Raw genomic sequence first — 14,643 nt, forward strand, 5'->3', positions numbered from 1 at the left:
ATGTCAAAGGTACCCCAGAAATCATGGACTCCATCACACCGCCCTTTGGCAGTAGTATATCCCAGTACGTTTTCCCAACCAAAGCAGGGACATTCTGTGGTTCTTACAGGCAAAATGCTTTCTTCACATTTTAGATCAAGGCTGTTGTGATACTGTAGGCTTCTTTTCTTTTTAAAAATATAGTTTGAAGGTTTTTATAGGCCTGTTTTGTGTAATGATAGCCAAGAAAATATGAAACTCAAGGTGCCCACAGGAATCGTTTGATTAACATTATACTTATAAAAATAGGACTGCAAAAGCTGTCATTAAATCAGCTATGCCTTGTATCATATTTGTTTTTTTTTTCCCCTAAGCACAAGAGACAACAAATGGCCCTTAATTGCATTTTCTGCAATAGAGTCAGTAAGAGAGCTTGGCGTAGTGCAGAAGCAATAAATTTCTATCAGTCCATAATTACAGATTTTGTGTTGATACCTTTACAGGGATGGTATGTCACACATGCATCAACATTTGGTATCCTTACTGTCATAAGCAGCTTCTCCACACAATCTGGAGACACACTGTGTAAATGCGTCAGATGCAGCTGCAGGTGCATTTTGTTGCTGAGGACGTCCTGGCAGAGGGGACAGCAGATGACCGGCTGCACCGAGTGCTGTGACAGGACATGCATCTGGATACGACTTTGGTCCCTACTATTGTAGTTACAATAAGGACACTGAAATAACTGGAAAATATTGAATAAACATGACCACTGTCAGTTAATGGGTTTTGATGACTTAAGAGCATTAAAAGTCACATCAAGAGTTAATTACTTTACCAATCACAGTGTATACAGACATTTCAACAGCATACAATAGTTGGGGGCTCTAAAATTATCAAAGGCAATAATTTAAAAACAAACAAACAAACAAAAAACAGGCTGATACAGCCAAGGGGAAAAAAAACACATTTACCTGTTCGTGACAGAATTTATTATCCTCTGTAGGTTTTGATCTTTTGGTTGCCACATCCTCTTCCTTTGCCAGCAGGAGTGGCTGGGTTCCCCCTGCCACACTGACTTTTAGCTCCTTTTCTGGTGTGATTATTCCTGATTCCCCAAAACAGAATAGAACATCTCAATTTTAAGAGACTAACAATGCCGAAATCTGAAAAATTATGTGTTCAAATGGCTCTGACTCTTAATCCACTGAATCACCAAAAAAAAATGGACAAGGATTTTTATATGATGGTAAACTCAAAAGGCAAAAGGTACATCTCTTTTTGTCTACCAACCAAGTGGACTTTATAAATATATTTTAAAATGTACTCCTGTCTCATGTTTTGATAACCCTGGGTGACCTTGAAAGATTCATCAATAACACGTGCTCTCTGGTGTCTCAGAATGCCTTTATCACACAAGAGCCAACTTACTCCCGTTCACAAATGCTAACTTAGAAAATAATTAATTTTTTGCTCATGTTTAATTACCAATCTCTTTTGTAAAATTCTGGGACACTGAAAACATTTCAAAATTCTGAGAAGAGCTGACTGACTATAATTCAGGAATGAAAACAGTGTTTTTACATGGTGAATGTAGGATTTAAAAATTAACTATAGGTAACGTAGCCACTGTGGTTTGTGATTTATTTTTTCCTTCAGATGTTTGAGCAGTTGGCTGTGCACAAAACACTGTAGTCCACATCTCAAGAAGACAATTGTTTTATGAGGTTAATCTGTATATTTGGTGTAGAAGACGGTTTAAAATTTTGCCTAGGTGAGCAACATAACATATAGAAGGCTCATACACATCAAAGAAAAGAGTGTGAGTCTAATTTCCCGATCTAACAGAAAATTCTTTCTAGCATCAATTTTCCCAATAAGCTCCTCTGCGAGGCTGGATATCACAGCGACATTGGGTAGGCATGTCACATACATCTCACGACAAACACAAAACCTCATTTACCAGCCATTCCAATCTCATCATAGCGCAGCATCATCTGACCTTTTTTCTGCTGTTTATTATGAGTATTTCTAATTTTAACTTTCAATTTTCACCATCTTCCAGTCAATTTGCAACTAAATTATTTCCAGGGTGAGGACACTATCACTGGACAACTGGGTGCAAATACATCTTGAAATGCAATGAAGCTAAACCATTGATTGCTATCAGACCCCGCGTAAATATAGAGTCTAGGCATAATCTGATTGTATGCTGTGCATGAAGATTTATCTTGATTTTTTTTTCAATCCACATACGGTTCATATAAATGAACAAATTACACCTTATTGCAAAATAACCCAGTTTTAATTTAAAAATAAGGTTAAGGATGTTATGGAAACAAAGTAAAAACGAACCCCAAAATGCACTCTTTTCCTATCCTGGATGGAGATGCATGCTTTATACCATGTAAATAATTTTATGAATTTCAAATTCTGAAAGAAATTTAAAAGTAAGTCTGACTCTGAGGAGATCAAAATTAAAATAAAATTTAACTGACATAATGACAGTAATTTTATTCCCTTGGGGCTTGTGGTAGGTATAGAGTTGGTGCTACATTTTCAAACAAATTGCACTGATCCTGATTTCTAGATTTACAAACACTAGATTTTATTTGAATTGGTACAGTTGTCCTATATATATATAGATACTTTACAGAAATTTAGATTCTTTCTAAATATCTGAAAAAATAATTTATTGTAGTTGTGTTTGAGTGAACTTAAACTGGAGATAGACTAAAGAATTTCATTACACTGATTAAACAATATCCAAAGAAAGGTCAAAAACAAGAATGTTTATTTCATAATTAATTGTGGAATCAAAACAATGTGTTTCTTCTTAAGGGAAAATTCTCAAGGCAGAATATGCTTTGTGCTATCATTTTGAAGTGTTGAAAATAAACATTGAAGAAAATAAGATGATACTTAGTATTTGCAAATAAAATTTACTGCTTAGGGTATCAGATCACCTTAAAATGACTGTCATTTAAATCACCAAAAGAGTATGGGTGTTTTTTTTCCTTTGAGACTGGAAGATTTTTCTTAAAAAGTTCTCCAATAATGTTCTTTCTTAAGAATTCTTTCTTAAGAGAATATTTCCATATCACTCTTTTGTGTACATGGTAGAATCAGACATGACCAAATAATAAGTTGGTCCAGTTCCCTGTGCTATCAAAGACTGTCACACACAAGGTAAAAGAGAATTTCCATAACTCTTGTTGCTTGCAGTCCTTCTGGAACATAAGAAACAGAATAAGCCTTCCAGAAACTTCTAAATCTATTAAATGTATAGTTATGGCCTGATTTTTATAAGCATGTATCTTCAAATATTAGTACTATGAAGAATCAGAAAAACATTGACTTCAAGGTTTGAGACATTTAACTAAGACTAGACTATACAGTCGTGTACATATTTGATATAGTTAATCCACATTATCTTTATGCTTATTAATATTCATCAATAACATAACTGCTTTTGGATTTAAGGACATTCAAGCTGCATGAAGAAAAGAGTTAAGTTTTAGGGTCACTATTTCATAGCCATTACGGTCACTGTTGGCTATGGTATAACACCCAATATATGTGCCAGCTCCAATATTTTTTGGCTAATTAACTTGGTTAATTAAACCATGATCTTAATGTTAGTTCAAAGCTTCCTCAAGACCATTTTATTTTAAATTGAAAAGAAGTTATAAATAAAGTCTAAACCCACGAACTGTAGCTAGGCACCCCAGAAATGCATGTCACTGATAAGAAGCAGCAGCAGAGACTGCTTAGATGTAATAACGTATGACAAAAGCAGACTCTTGAAGGTCAAACAGGTCACTGGTAGTATTTGCAAACATGGCGGACCTTACATTTTACGCACGCATGCCTTTCCTACTCAAAGGGTTACCATCGCAGGTATTATGGCCTCCCTGGTTAATTATAGGAAATCAACTCTGGGGTCTTTTGCTGAATTATTATATCCTAGCAATATATTAAATAAAGGCCAATTAATTTCAGGAAGGTTTTAAGTTTTGCAATTTCATAGTTTATGTCTGAAATTTACTTGAAATGAACAGTGTTTGTTACCCTAGACAAAATTTTGAAATGAGCTAATAATTCATTTTGGGTTACCAAGGACATCACAATATCCTCCAAAAACAATGCCATTTTAATACATTTTAACTAAACAAATGAAGTCTAATTACAAATAAGCACTGCCAAATAGATGAGCCAATGATTATCTGTCCGTTATGGGATTATTTACCTTGCATGAGATTATGGGTATAAAAATGACATAATTCATTTCAATTCAGATGTTGCCTACTTAATAAATTTTCAGTCCCTAGAATACAGAAGGTTGTAAAATGGCTTACACTCATAACAAGTGAGGAAAATCTAATAGCACACAGGTACTCAAAGCAAATGTTGGAAAAAAAATCAACAAAACAAAATGCTGAGTTATTATTTATGAATCAATGTGTTTGATAAGGTTTGAATTCTATAAAACTTGGATGTAACAGAAGATGTTCTTCAACTCCAAATAAGTCTAAATTATAATTACCAATACAGTATTCTTTCTAATGAGACTAGAATGAAAGGATAATTTTAATTGCAATAATGAAGGTTAATTTCCATCTTTCCTCATGTTTACTCCCTTATTAAAAAGTGGTCCCCTTAGCCATGGCAGAGACATATTACATTTTCAATGCAAATGTATTAATCTGGATAAACTCTATATTAATTCTTGTAGTGCACAGAGCTATAATTTGGATTATAATTAATCTAAAGTGGCACTAGATTTAAATGACAATATAAATGAGGCATTAGGAGGCTTTTCTATTATGAATGAATATTCAACAAATATAACTCGCCTATTGCCAAGTCCCATTTTGAAAGCTCCAGTCCTAGAGATTAATGTCAGCGGCAGTACAACAGCTTACACAAACACCGTCTTCCTAACACGTGCTAATTCCTTCCTGTCTGAAAAATTCTGTGTTAAACTGGGGTCACACTGTTTTCCCATCTAACACATTAAGAGAGTGATTAATATGTGAGTTTGCTGGTATTTTTTGACATCTGTAACTGACATCAGGAAAAAAAGAAACAATACATACATAAGTAGTTATTTGATCACGAGAAATACCGACACAGAAAAAAAAAAATCCACGTAATTTTTCACCAAATCAGATTCAATTTAGGACAAAAAAAAAAAAAAACCAACTCTGTTAAAAGTTCCTGTAGGCAGTCAATAAGAACTGTCCTGATGTCTGGGAGGTTTCAAGGCTAAATATTTGCATCTCAGTAATTGCTTTGAGTTGGTGCTTAAAGCCCACTTTCATCCTTATAGCTGTGGTTGGGGAGGCAGTTCTACAGGGATAAAACTGTGTTTTAAAAAACTACCATTATCCAACGGTCTGTGTCCTCTCACATGCCTGAGTCCTGTCGAGATGGTACAATTAGAGGCCCAAGAAAGGACAATAACTCATCAGGCCATTAGGGAGTGGTTGAGCCCATTATTTATGTAGAGCAGTAAACTGGGCTGGTGGAGATAGGGCCCTCACATCTGCGGTTTGTTCCAAGCAAGACTCCTTCCTCACTGGGGAGACTGGAGCCCCTTTCAAGAGATTCCCACAACCCATCCTTTACAAGGTCTTAGTTACGTAAAACCAAGCATCATGTCACATTCCTAGGTATTACGGGAATACTCCACGAATCCTGATGCTCTATCTGTGGGTTTTACACATCCTTCTGAAGAATGGGATTGGGGCGGGAAGAGACTTGTGGTACAACTGTGAGAAAATCACCCTTGAAGGCAGGCAGAATCCTGCCCTCCCCCTCCCCAAAGTAGGCAAGCAGCCTTGATGAGGTCCATCCTTGAGAGTGAATGACCTGACTACCTTGCTATTTCCAATTGTTTTCAAATGAGGAGTAGATGGCACCACCCTTGACCTTAATCCTGAGGTCCTTCAAATTCCTTGTCAGTAACCTCAAGAGCCGACTTCCTCATATACAATTCTGGCATCTTTTTTTTTTTTTTAAACATTGCTTTAGGCTCAATACCAACCTTAGCCCCTCTTTGTTTAAATCAAATTAGAATCATATGTTAGCCACAAGATCCTAGATGCAAATTTAAATGGCTCTTTTCTCACTGGATTCCAGAGAGAAATTCAGCACTGAACGGTCTGGGGTGGGGAGCAGGGAGGCCCTTCAAATAATTTTCGAAGGGAATGGAAAACTCAGATCTTCAAAGACTGAGTAACAAATAGGGGATAATTCAGGTTTAAACAAACTTGCACATGAAAATGATATTTTTTTTGCACAACCCAATGTCTTCATAGTGAAAGCAAGCTCTTTTCTACGCGGCTGTCACTGGAATTCAAGGCAAAGATAGATGACTACCTGAAACTAATAGGCTTGAACCGGTTTCAGCACTTCTTCTGCTTCAGTGAGTCCAACATAATAAAACTAGGTATAGCGTGCCCCCAAAATAGCCAATGTAATATTCATTGCGACCATAGATTTCCATCTCATACATACAAAGCATGGATGAAGTCATATATTTGCCAAATCAAACAACAGAAAAAGCCTTAGGTATCCACACCAGATGCTGGCCTAGGGTTTGTTTGTGCACAAGTAAATGTCATGACACGAAGGTTTGTTTTCAAAGACAGTAGCTTTCATTACTGGGATTTGTCTATTCTGGAAGATCAAAATTACCCCGCACCTAATCCCTTCTCAATGATATTTCCTCTTCTTAGGCTGAATCATCTGCAAACTTTTTCACTGGATTTTGTTTGAAATGCCTCAAATAGATGCCCTTAAAAAGGGCAAATTCCTGAGTGGAAATGGTAAAAAAAAAAAAAAAAGCAAGGAAAAATAACATTTATTTTTAGGGTTACGTAGTTTGGGAGGGAGGTGGGGTGATTGAATGAAAAAAATTCAAGTGATATCTAATCCCGTGCTTATGAAAAATTAATATGCCATCAGAGGACCCACAAGTATAGCTAAGATTAATGAAAGGCGCTTAAAAAATTACAAGCACACAAACTGATTTGATTAAAAAATAATCTCGCTGGTCGTCCTGCAATATTCTTCAACTTATCCACATCTATTCTGTCAGATGGTTATGATTAAAAATAGGTCAATGGGAGGCTACTGATAGAAATCACATGCAAAATGCACATGCAATGCGTAGTAGTGGGAATGTTCAGACAGTTTAAAATGAATAAAGGCTTTTAATCAGCTTTGGCTGGGGGGGGGGGGGCGGGGTGTGAAGGAAGAGCCGATTGCAGGAAATGGGGGTGTGGGGAAGAAAAGGTGAGAATCTAACATCTTACCAGAATCTTTATTCGAGTTTTTGCCTTCACTACTGTCTCTCTCACTTGTGTCCTTCTCCTCATCCTCGACCACTGCTGGAGGTTTGATAGCTCCTTCTGCCTCTTCACTTTGCTCTTCTGTTAAGAAAGGCAGACCAGTCAGGAGGATGCAAAACCCCAGAAATGCACAAGCTGAAAGAAACTACGGGACCATTTGAAAACTTTCTTATTTGTGAATCATCTGTAGACCTTCATTCTCAAAAAAAGAACATGAATTTATTCAAAAGACTCTATTAGAACCTGCTGGCTAGACCAATGCAGTTTTTGGTTTTTGTTTTTTTTTTTCAATTTTTATCTCCAGCAACTTCTTTTATATCCATTGAGAAAATGGGTCTGTACTAAATTAAAATAAAAGCGATCGTTTAAAAGAAAGACAGTTCAAGCCAGAAAAGATTTAAAAATGAATGGAAAGCGATTTTGTAATTTCCATAGTAGAACCTTCTGAACTACATGAATACACTGTTCCATGGGCTTGGATAAATGGCAGAGCAAACCAAAGTTTTGGAAAAATTTCTTAGTAAAATAGTGTGATGAGGACAGGTTAAATATAAGACAGGTGTTATTCCCACCTTTTAGTCCTTAGACCCCAGAGGAATTTTTTGGAATTTGTCAAAGTAAGATCTCAAAACTTGAGTTACACTGGGATTTTTTTTTTTTTCTATACGGGGAGCTCCACAGGGTGTAGGACAGAAGAAGGTATACTTCTTCTATGACAACCACATCACCCCACACCTCATTCACGGGTCTCACACCAGCTAGATTACATGGAAATCCTCATAGTAACTCAACCCTATTTAATTATTCTGTAAATCTCAGCTATGCCGCTGCTGGTGAATTAATCTGTTTATGCAGTTAGCCTCTGTGCTGGGTCTGTGTCCCACTAATCCGTGAAAGGCCCACTGTTCTCTTTCATCCTGTGATCATTTGTCTCTCACTGTGCTGATGTCACATTTTAATGAATTTTTAGCAATCTGAGTAATGCCAGATAACCAGACTCAGCTCCCCCCAGCACGGCATGCTGCTTCCATTGCAGCACACACAAAAATATAAAAATCATATTCCCCTGTTCAGGTAGGAATGACATAAAGTAGGAGAAGAAGGTAAAATGGGATTTGAAGCACCAGGCTGCTCAATTTCATAAAATCTTTAATGACCATATAAATTAACCCTGGAAAGGCAAAAGGTCATCGACACACATTTGCATACACTCCTCTATTTGCTTTGGATAAGCAGAGCTTTTATGCAGAGAACATGATACAATTAACCCTTCAATAACCATACAAAACGCTGCTCCGGACATTTTAAGTGTCAAGCATTAACAGAAAATTACACACTGCATAAAATTTTCATTGCAAATGCGATAGTGATTGAAAGGGGAAATCGTGGCCCTCTCCACACCCCATGTTTTTTTAATAACGTTCTGACAGCAGAATGAAATATCCAGTCACATGTAGCAGCTGAGCGCCAAAAAAAAAAAAAAGAAAAAAATGTGGCTATTTAGTGTCTCACTTGTCAGCCATGCTCTACAACTGTGATAGCAGAAAACAGCAGACAGTTCTGGGTTCAGTGGGGGAAACTCCAAAAAAAAAAACATAAAAAAGGAAACCAAGGCCATTTAATACATTCGAAATCAGAGTTGGTTTCAACTGTAAGTCCTCAAAGGGACCATACAAATCCATTTATTCCATGTTTGCACTTTGCCACTGCACAAAAGCAGAGGGGAGGTCCTTGGGGAGGGGTCGGTCATCTGAGGGTTTGGGAGGAAGCTGCCCCTTCAGGCAAACACACAGGGAGATTGTACTTGAGGAATAGCGGATCAACATGTCTCATGGTTGCGGCCGGCTTTCAGTCCGGCGGTGATTATCACTGATCAAACACAGGCTCCCTCCTCCCAGCACGGGGCCGGCTGGGTGGGGACAGTGGCCTGGCTCAGTTTGGGAGGCTGGGAGGCTAAGATCATGGCTGGATGGGGCTGGGTCCCTGCCAAGTCCACCCACGTGACGTGACGTGACATCCAGTGTCAGGCCTGTGACCTAGGGCAGCCCATGGCAATGGCTTCTCAACTCATCCTGGGGAAGGGATGCACGACTTCTTTGGAGTCAATTTTCTGGACCTTTCCCCCCAGGGCTGGAAAAGAAAGTGTCAAGAGTGCTACTGAGTGTCCTTATCTTGAGGGGACATAAAATTGTAAGGGCCATCACCACTCACATTAATAAAACATCGTGTGTCAGGAGAAGCAGATGAAAATTATGAAGGTCCTAAAAGAAAAACTACAGTATAATCTGGGTCTCATCAGTTTTTTGCAGGATCCTCTTCATTTTTTTTCTGGTCTGTGTTTTAAGTGTGAGAGAAATTCCCAGACATGCCCTCCTATACATCACTGGTGTCTGACCTCAGCCTGACCCTGGCAACAGTTTGAGAAATCTGAATGTGAACAAAGACCCTGTGTCAGCAGCAGGGAAAGACTGTGGGATAGACTCTCCCCATCAACTTAATCGCAAACAGCAGTTCTGAGGCCATAACTTTGCGCGGCTCCTCCAAGCCACAGCTCATAACCTCCCGAGGTGGATTGCCCGGCGCTGCCTCTGCTTCTGTGGCCCCCCCCACCCCTCTCTGGTCCTTCCTTTGAAGTAGGCAGGCAATTAGCTCTAATGCTCAAGCAATTCAGACCTGTTTTGTGGTTTTGAAGGCGAAAGCTGTTTATTACAGGTAGGCTCCTTGGAGCCACAGAACTTTGCAAATTTTTAATCACGCAAAAAATAATCAAAGGGTAACTGATAGACACCATAAAGTTTCATGCGAGTCAGAAGAAAAGGTCACTTTCATTCTTAAAGGGAGTTTTGGAAATAAATTTGACATTCCTTTTATAAATAGACTTTAGAGTCAAGAGCATTAATGTGGAGAAACCACTTTCTCTAGAAAGACCTGGAGGTTGGGGTAAGGGAAAGAGGGGGGAGGTTCTGATTTTCAAGTACCACACTTCCTCAACTGTAAAACGCCATGAAATGTAAGATGCTTACATTTTACGTAAAAAGGAAGGACTTTTTTTGGAAAAAAGGGAAAAATAATATATGACACTAATTGTATTAAAGAGATGCCTTAGAACTGAGGGAAATTACATAAAACTCCAAAATAAAGATCCTAAAGCAGTTTTCACTTTCATCAATAAATTTCTTCAGTAACACATTACCTGTAACAATAAGAAAAGTATTCTAGCATTTCAGAATACTGTTGTATTCACACTGTTTATATTTCAATTGTTCTTTTGCCTCATGGAATATAAAAAAAATCGTATTTATTCATATGTTAAACTTTATGATACGAATGTACTTAAGCTTAAAATGTGCATTAGGGTCCGTTAGAACTTCCCAATTTTCAGGTAAGTGATAAAATGTTTTTATTTTAAAAGGTTTCCAAATAATAGGAAGGAGACAAAAATAATACTACACAGTCTTACATTGTAAAAGTATAGTGCAATTAACTTCCCATTTTTATTGTGCCTGAAACGCTGATCTTACAAGTTACTCTACACATCCACATAAACTGCATTTAAAAGAAAAGTTTTTGAATGACTAGCTTAGAGTATTTTCATTTGAATAACAAAAAATGATTGGAAAATCACTACCAATTTATACTTTAAAATTGTAATATATAATTTGTAAGCAAATCTTCAGTGATACCTGTCTGATCTAAATACCAGCCAGTTTTGCTTGGCCACCATTGCTTTATTATACAGTTGGGTTTGGGAACCCTCTGAGTCATCTAAGGAAAACACTGCCTACTTTTTAAGCCCATCTAAAGAGGAAGTAGAGGATAATAACTTCAACATCTTTAGTTTTTCATATTGAGCATCTATTCTGGACACCTGGCTTACAAGAATTCCTTGCTGGGCCTCTTCATTTCCTCCTTGTCCAGTGCCCAGTCCCTCCAAATCTATCCTTCATGTGATCAACCTAAATCTGACTCCTCAACTTAAAATCTTTCAGTGACTGCCGTCACTTAGAAAGAAAAATCTCAGTCTTATACATGGCATGAGGAGCTGGTCCTTGTCCACCACTCCAGTCTCATCTTTCTTCACTTCCTACGTAGCACTTAACTCTTGAGAATGATCTTCTCAAATTTTAGGGCATCGGAATCACCTGGAACACAATCTGCTGGGCTCCACCCCTAGAACTTCTGACTCGGTAGGTTTAGAATGAGGCCTGAGAATCTACATCTCTCAGCCCCTAGGTGATGCTAATACTCTTGGTCCAAGGACCACATTTTGTGAACCAGTGTTCTAGACACACACAACTGTCATTAATGTCTTCTTCCTCCCTAGAAGACATACTATTATTTTTCTTTGTCTTATCTAGAATGGCTTTTCTCCACTGTGTAACTCCCATCTTTCTTTTCTCCCTAGCTTGGGAAATACCATTTTCATCAGATGTAAAAATGGAGTTAATACTACCCACCTCTAGATTTGTTATAAGATAATGTATAAAAATCACTCAGCACAGAACTTAACACAAAATAAATATTAAAAAATGTTAGCTGTATTATTACTCTTAATTTCTTCTTTCTCCAAAAAGTCTTCCCCCAATGTTGAACTAGGATTAATGTTTCTGCGTAAGTTTTTGTTTCCCCCTTTTCTTGTGCATAGATGTCAAACAACTTACCCTAGTATGTGGAAATTATCCATGTATTGCCTACTTCCCCTAAAAGGTACACATTTACTAAAAACGGTGATTTTCTGATTTGTCACTGTCCCAGAAGCACCTGGATCAGTGCCTGGAATAACAGAAGTCAGGTGATACTTGCTGGTTGGAACACTGAGCTCCATTTAGAAAGCAAAACTGGGGGAAGAAAAGGAGGAGTCCAGACTATCTCACTCCTCTATTCCCTTTCAATAAAACTTAAAAGGAGTATTTGTTTGGTTTGGTTTTGGTCTGGTTTGGGTATTTTTCTTTTTTTAACATTCTCTCTCTCTACTAAATCATATTCATTATTCAACCCTCTCCAGCCTGGCTTCACATCAATGGCTCTTCTCAAAGCCACCAATGACTTGCTTGCTGTGAAATCCCGTGGTAACTTTTCTGTCTGCATTGTACTAAACGATGTTCTACAGATGTTACTACTCCATTCTCCTTGAAAAATGTCCCTTTCTTGAATTTCATTCCATCAGACTATTGTGATTTTCATCCTACCCCTCTGAAAGTTCCCTTGTATTCCCCTTCTCTGGGGCCTCCTCCATGACAAATCTAAATATTGGAGAGTCTCCAGCATCGGTCCTAAGCCCTATTCTCTTACCTACAAAGAATGCTTGATTTGAGGAAAAACAATGATCTCCCTAGATGATTTCATCTAGATCCACTGCTCTAAATTTTATGTCTCCATTTGGACGGCTGGAAGGCATATCCAACTTCATATGCCCAAATCAGGGCTCCTGATCCACCTTCAACACACTTCACGGGTTCTCCCCAGTCTCCACTATCTCAGGTAATGGTACCACCGTTCACCAAAAGCAAGAGTCATCACTGACTTCTTTCTTTCCTTCTCATCTGCCTATAATCTTACAGCAAGTCCCATTAATTCCAACTCCAAAATATCTGGTATTCACTAAATCCATCCATTTCTTTACTTTTCCATTGTCAGTACTCTTAATCCCTTACCTGTTTTTCGAAAAAGTTCTCATAATTGGGAAAGACTTGTTATGTTCTCCTACAATTTATTCTGCACACCTTAATAAAATCGAGCCATTCTCCTGTTTGAGTCCTTGCCATAGTTTCCTATCTCACTTAAGATAATACAACATTTGAAATTTATTTTTTTATTGAAGTATAGTCAGTTTACAATATTGTGTCAATTTCTGGTGTTCAGCATAATGTTTCAGTCATACATATACATATATACATTCCTTTTCATATTTTTCAAATGGGGAAAAAAAAAACCAAGATACCAATTTTGGACTTTCAGGTTGGCAACAACAATTTATAAAGATAATACTCCTGTGATTTTAAGATTGAAGAATGGATCTGCTCACATATTTCTGGTGGGAATGACTGGAAATTAGCATGACTTTTCTGGAGAACAAAATATGTATTAAAAGCATTTAAAAACAGCATATCCCCTCGGCACAGCAATTCTAATTTTTCTCTCAAATGAATAACTAAGAAAATTCACAAATAATGCTTATGCCAGAATATTTGTAGTGGTCAAGAACTGTACATGCATTAAAATCATGCCTCTACTGAGGTGAAATTCACAATGTAGAAATTAACCAGGAAATGCCAAAAAAAAAAATCATGACTCTAAACATAAAAAAAAAAAAACATAAAAACTCGTTACTGTGGTTGAAATGATCAGGCCTCAGCCTACCTTTATGGCTTCACCTCATGTCACTCTCCTCCCCACTCACTAATCTGTCCCCATGTTAGCCTTCTTTCTCTTTACGGAAGAGGACCAGCTTTTTCCCAACTGTGTCTGTAATGCACATCCCCTAATTGGCTCCTTGTCCTTCTTTAGGACTCAGCTCATCTGTCATTTCCTCAGAGAACTTCCCTGACCTCTGCTTCTAAAGTAGCCCATCACCTGTCACTCAGGTGGGGTCCTCAGACTTCCATGGGAATCACTCACATCACTTGGAGGGCCTGTGAAACTACTGGGTGCCTCCGTATTTCTGATTCAGCAAGTCAGGGATGGGGCTTGAGCATCTGCATTCCTACAAGTTCCCAGATTTTGCGGATGCTGCCTGCAAGGGGACCACACTTTGGGGCCTGCTGCTCTGCATGTTACCTCTTTTACTTCCTTCATCTCATTGGTTGCAATCTGAAATTCACGTACTTATTTGTATAGAAATGTTGTCTAATCATGAGAGAACTCATCTGCCTTACTCATACCTTCTGCCCAAAAGTCTTAGGCAATTTTGAGTAAAATTGACGATTCCTAGTTTTTCTACTTGGGGTAACTAGGTCTATGGTATCAGGTCATCAATTAAGATAAAGGAAAGAGGAGAAGATGGCTTTGCCAAAAAGAGAAGTTCAATTTGGAATCTGTTATGTTTGAGTTCCCCATAGAACATCTCCATGAAAATATCCAGAAGGCATGCGAGTATCAAAATATAAAGCTCTCAGAGAGGTTGAAGTGAAGATGTAAATCCTGGTGTCTTTGTTTACAAAACAATAAAGAAATGCATTGAGAGAGACTGTTCTCTTTTTTGTTTGATATTTTTGCCATAGTCTTGATTTTTGCCCTGTTACTTCCAATCTAGTCCTTAATGAAACCTTTTGATTGGCCTGAAATGAGGAAGGGGAACTGAGTCTTT

At 37.9% G+C, this 14,643-nt stretch overlaps 1 protein-coding gene across 1 annotated transcript in view; it reads right to left on the minus strand.

The window, feature by feature from the left end:
• The window catches only part of ZFHX4 (zinc finger homeobox 4), a 173,211-nt gene that overhangs the window by 14,413 nt on the left and 144,155 nt on the right, over positions 1-14,643 (minus strand). Inside the window, exons 6-8 of the mRNA XM_072951784.1 lie at positions 7,302-7,418; positions 954-1,087; positions 524-724 (exon numbers count right to left, since the gene is read on the minus strand). Of these exons, the coding sequence (XP_072807885.1) occupies positions 524-724; positions 954-1,087; positions 7,302-7,418 (452 nt within the window). The remainder of the gene's footprint in view (positions 1-523; positions 725-953; positions 1,088-7,301; positions 7,419-14,643) is intronic.

Source organism: Vicugna pacos, chromosome 29, assembly GCF_048564905.1.
Source record: "Vicugna pacos chromosome 29, VicPac4, whole genome shotgun sequence".
Lineage (NCBI taxonomy): Eukaryota > Metazoa > Chordata > Mammalia > Artiodactyla > Camelidae > Vicugna > Vicugna pacos.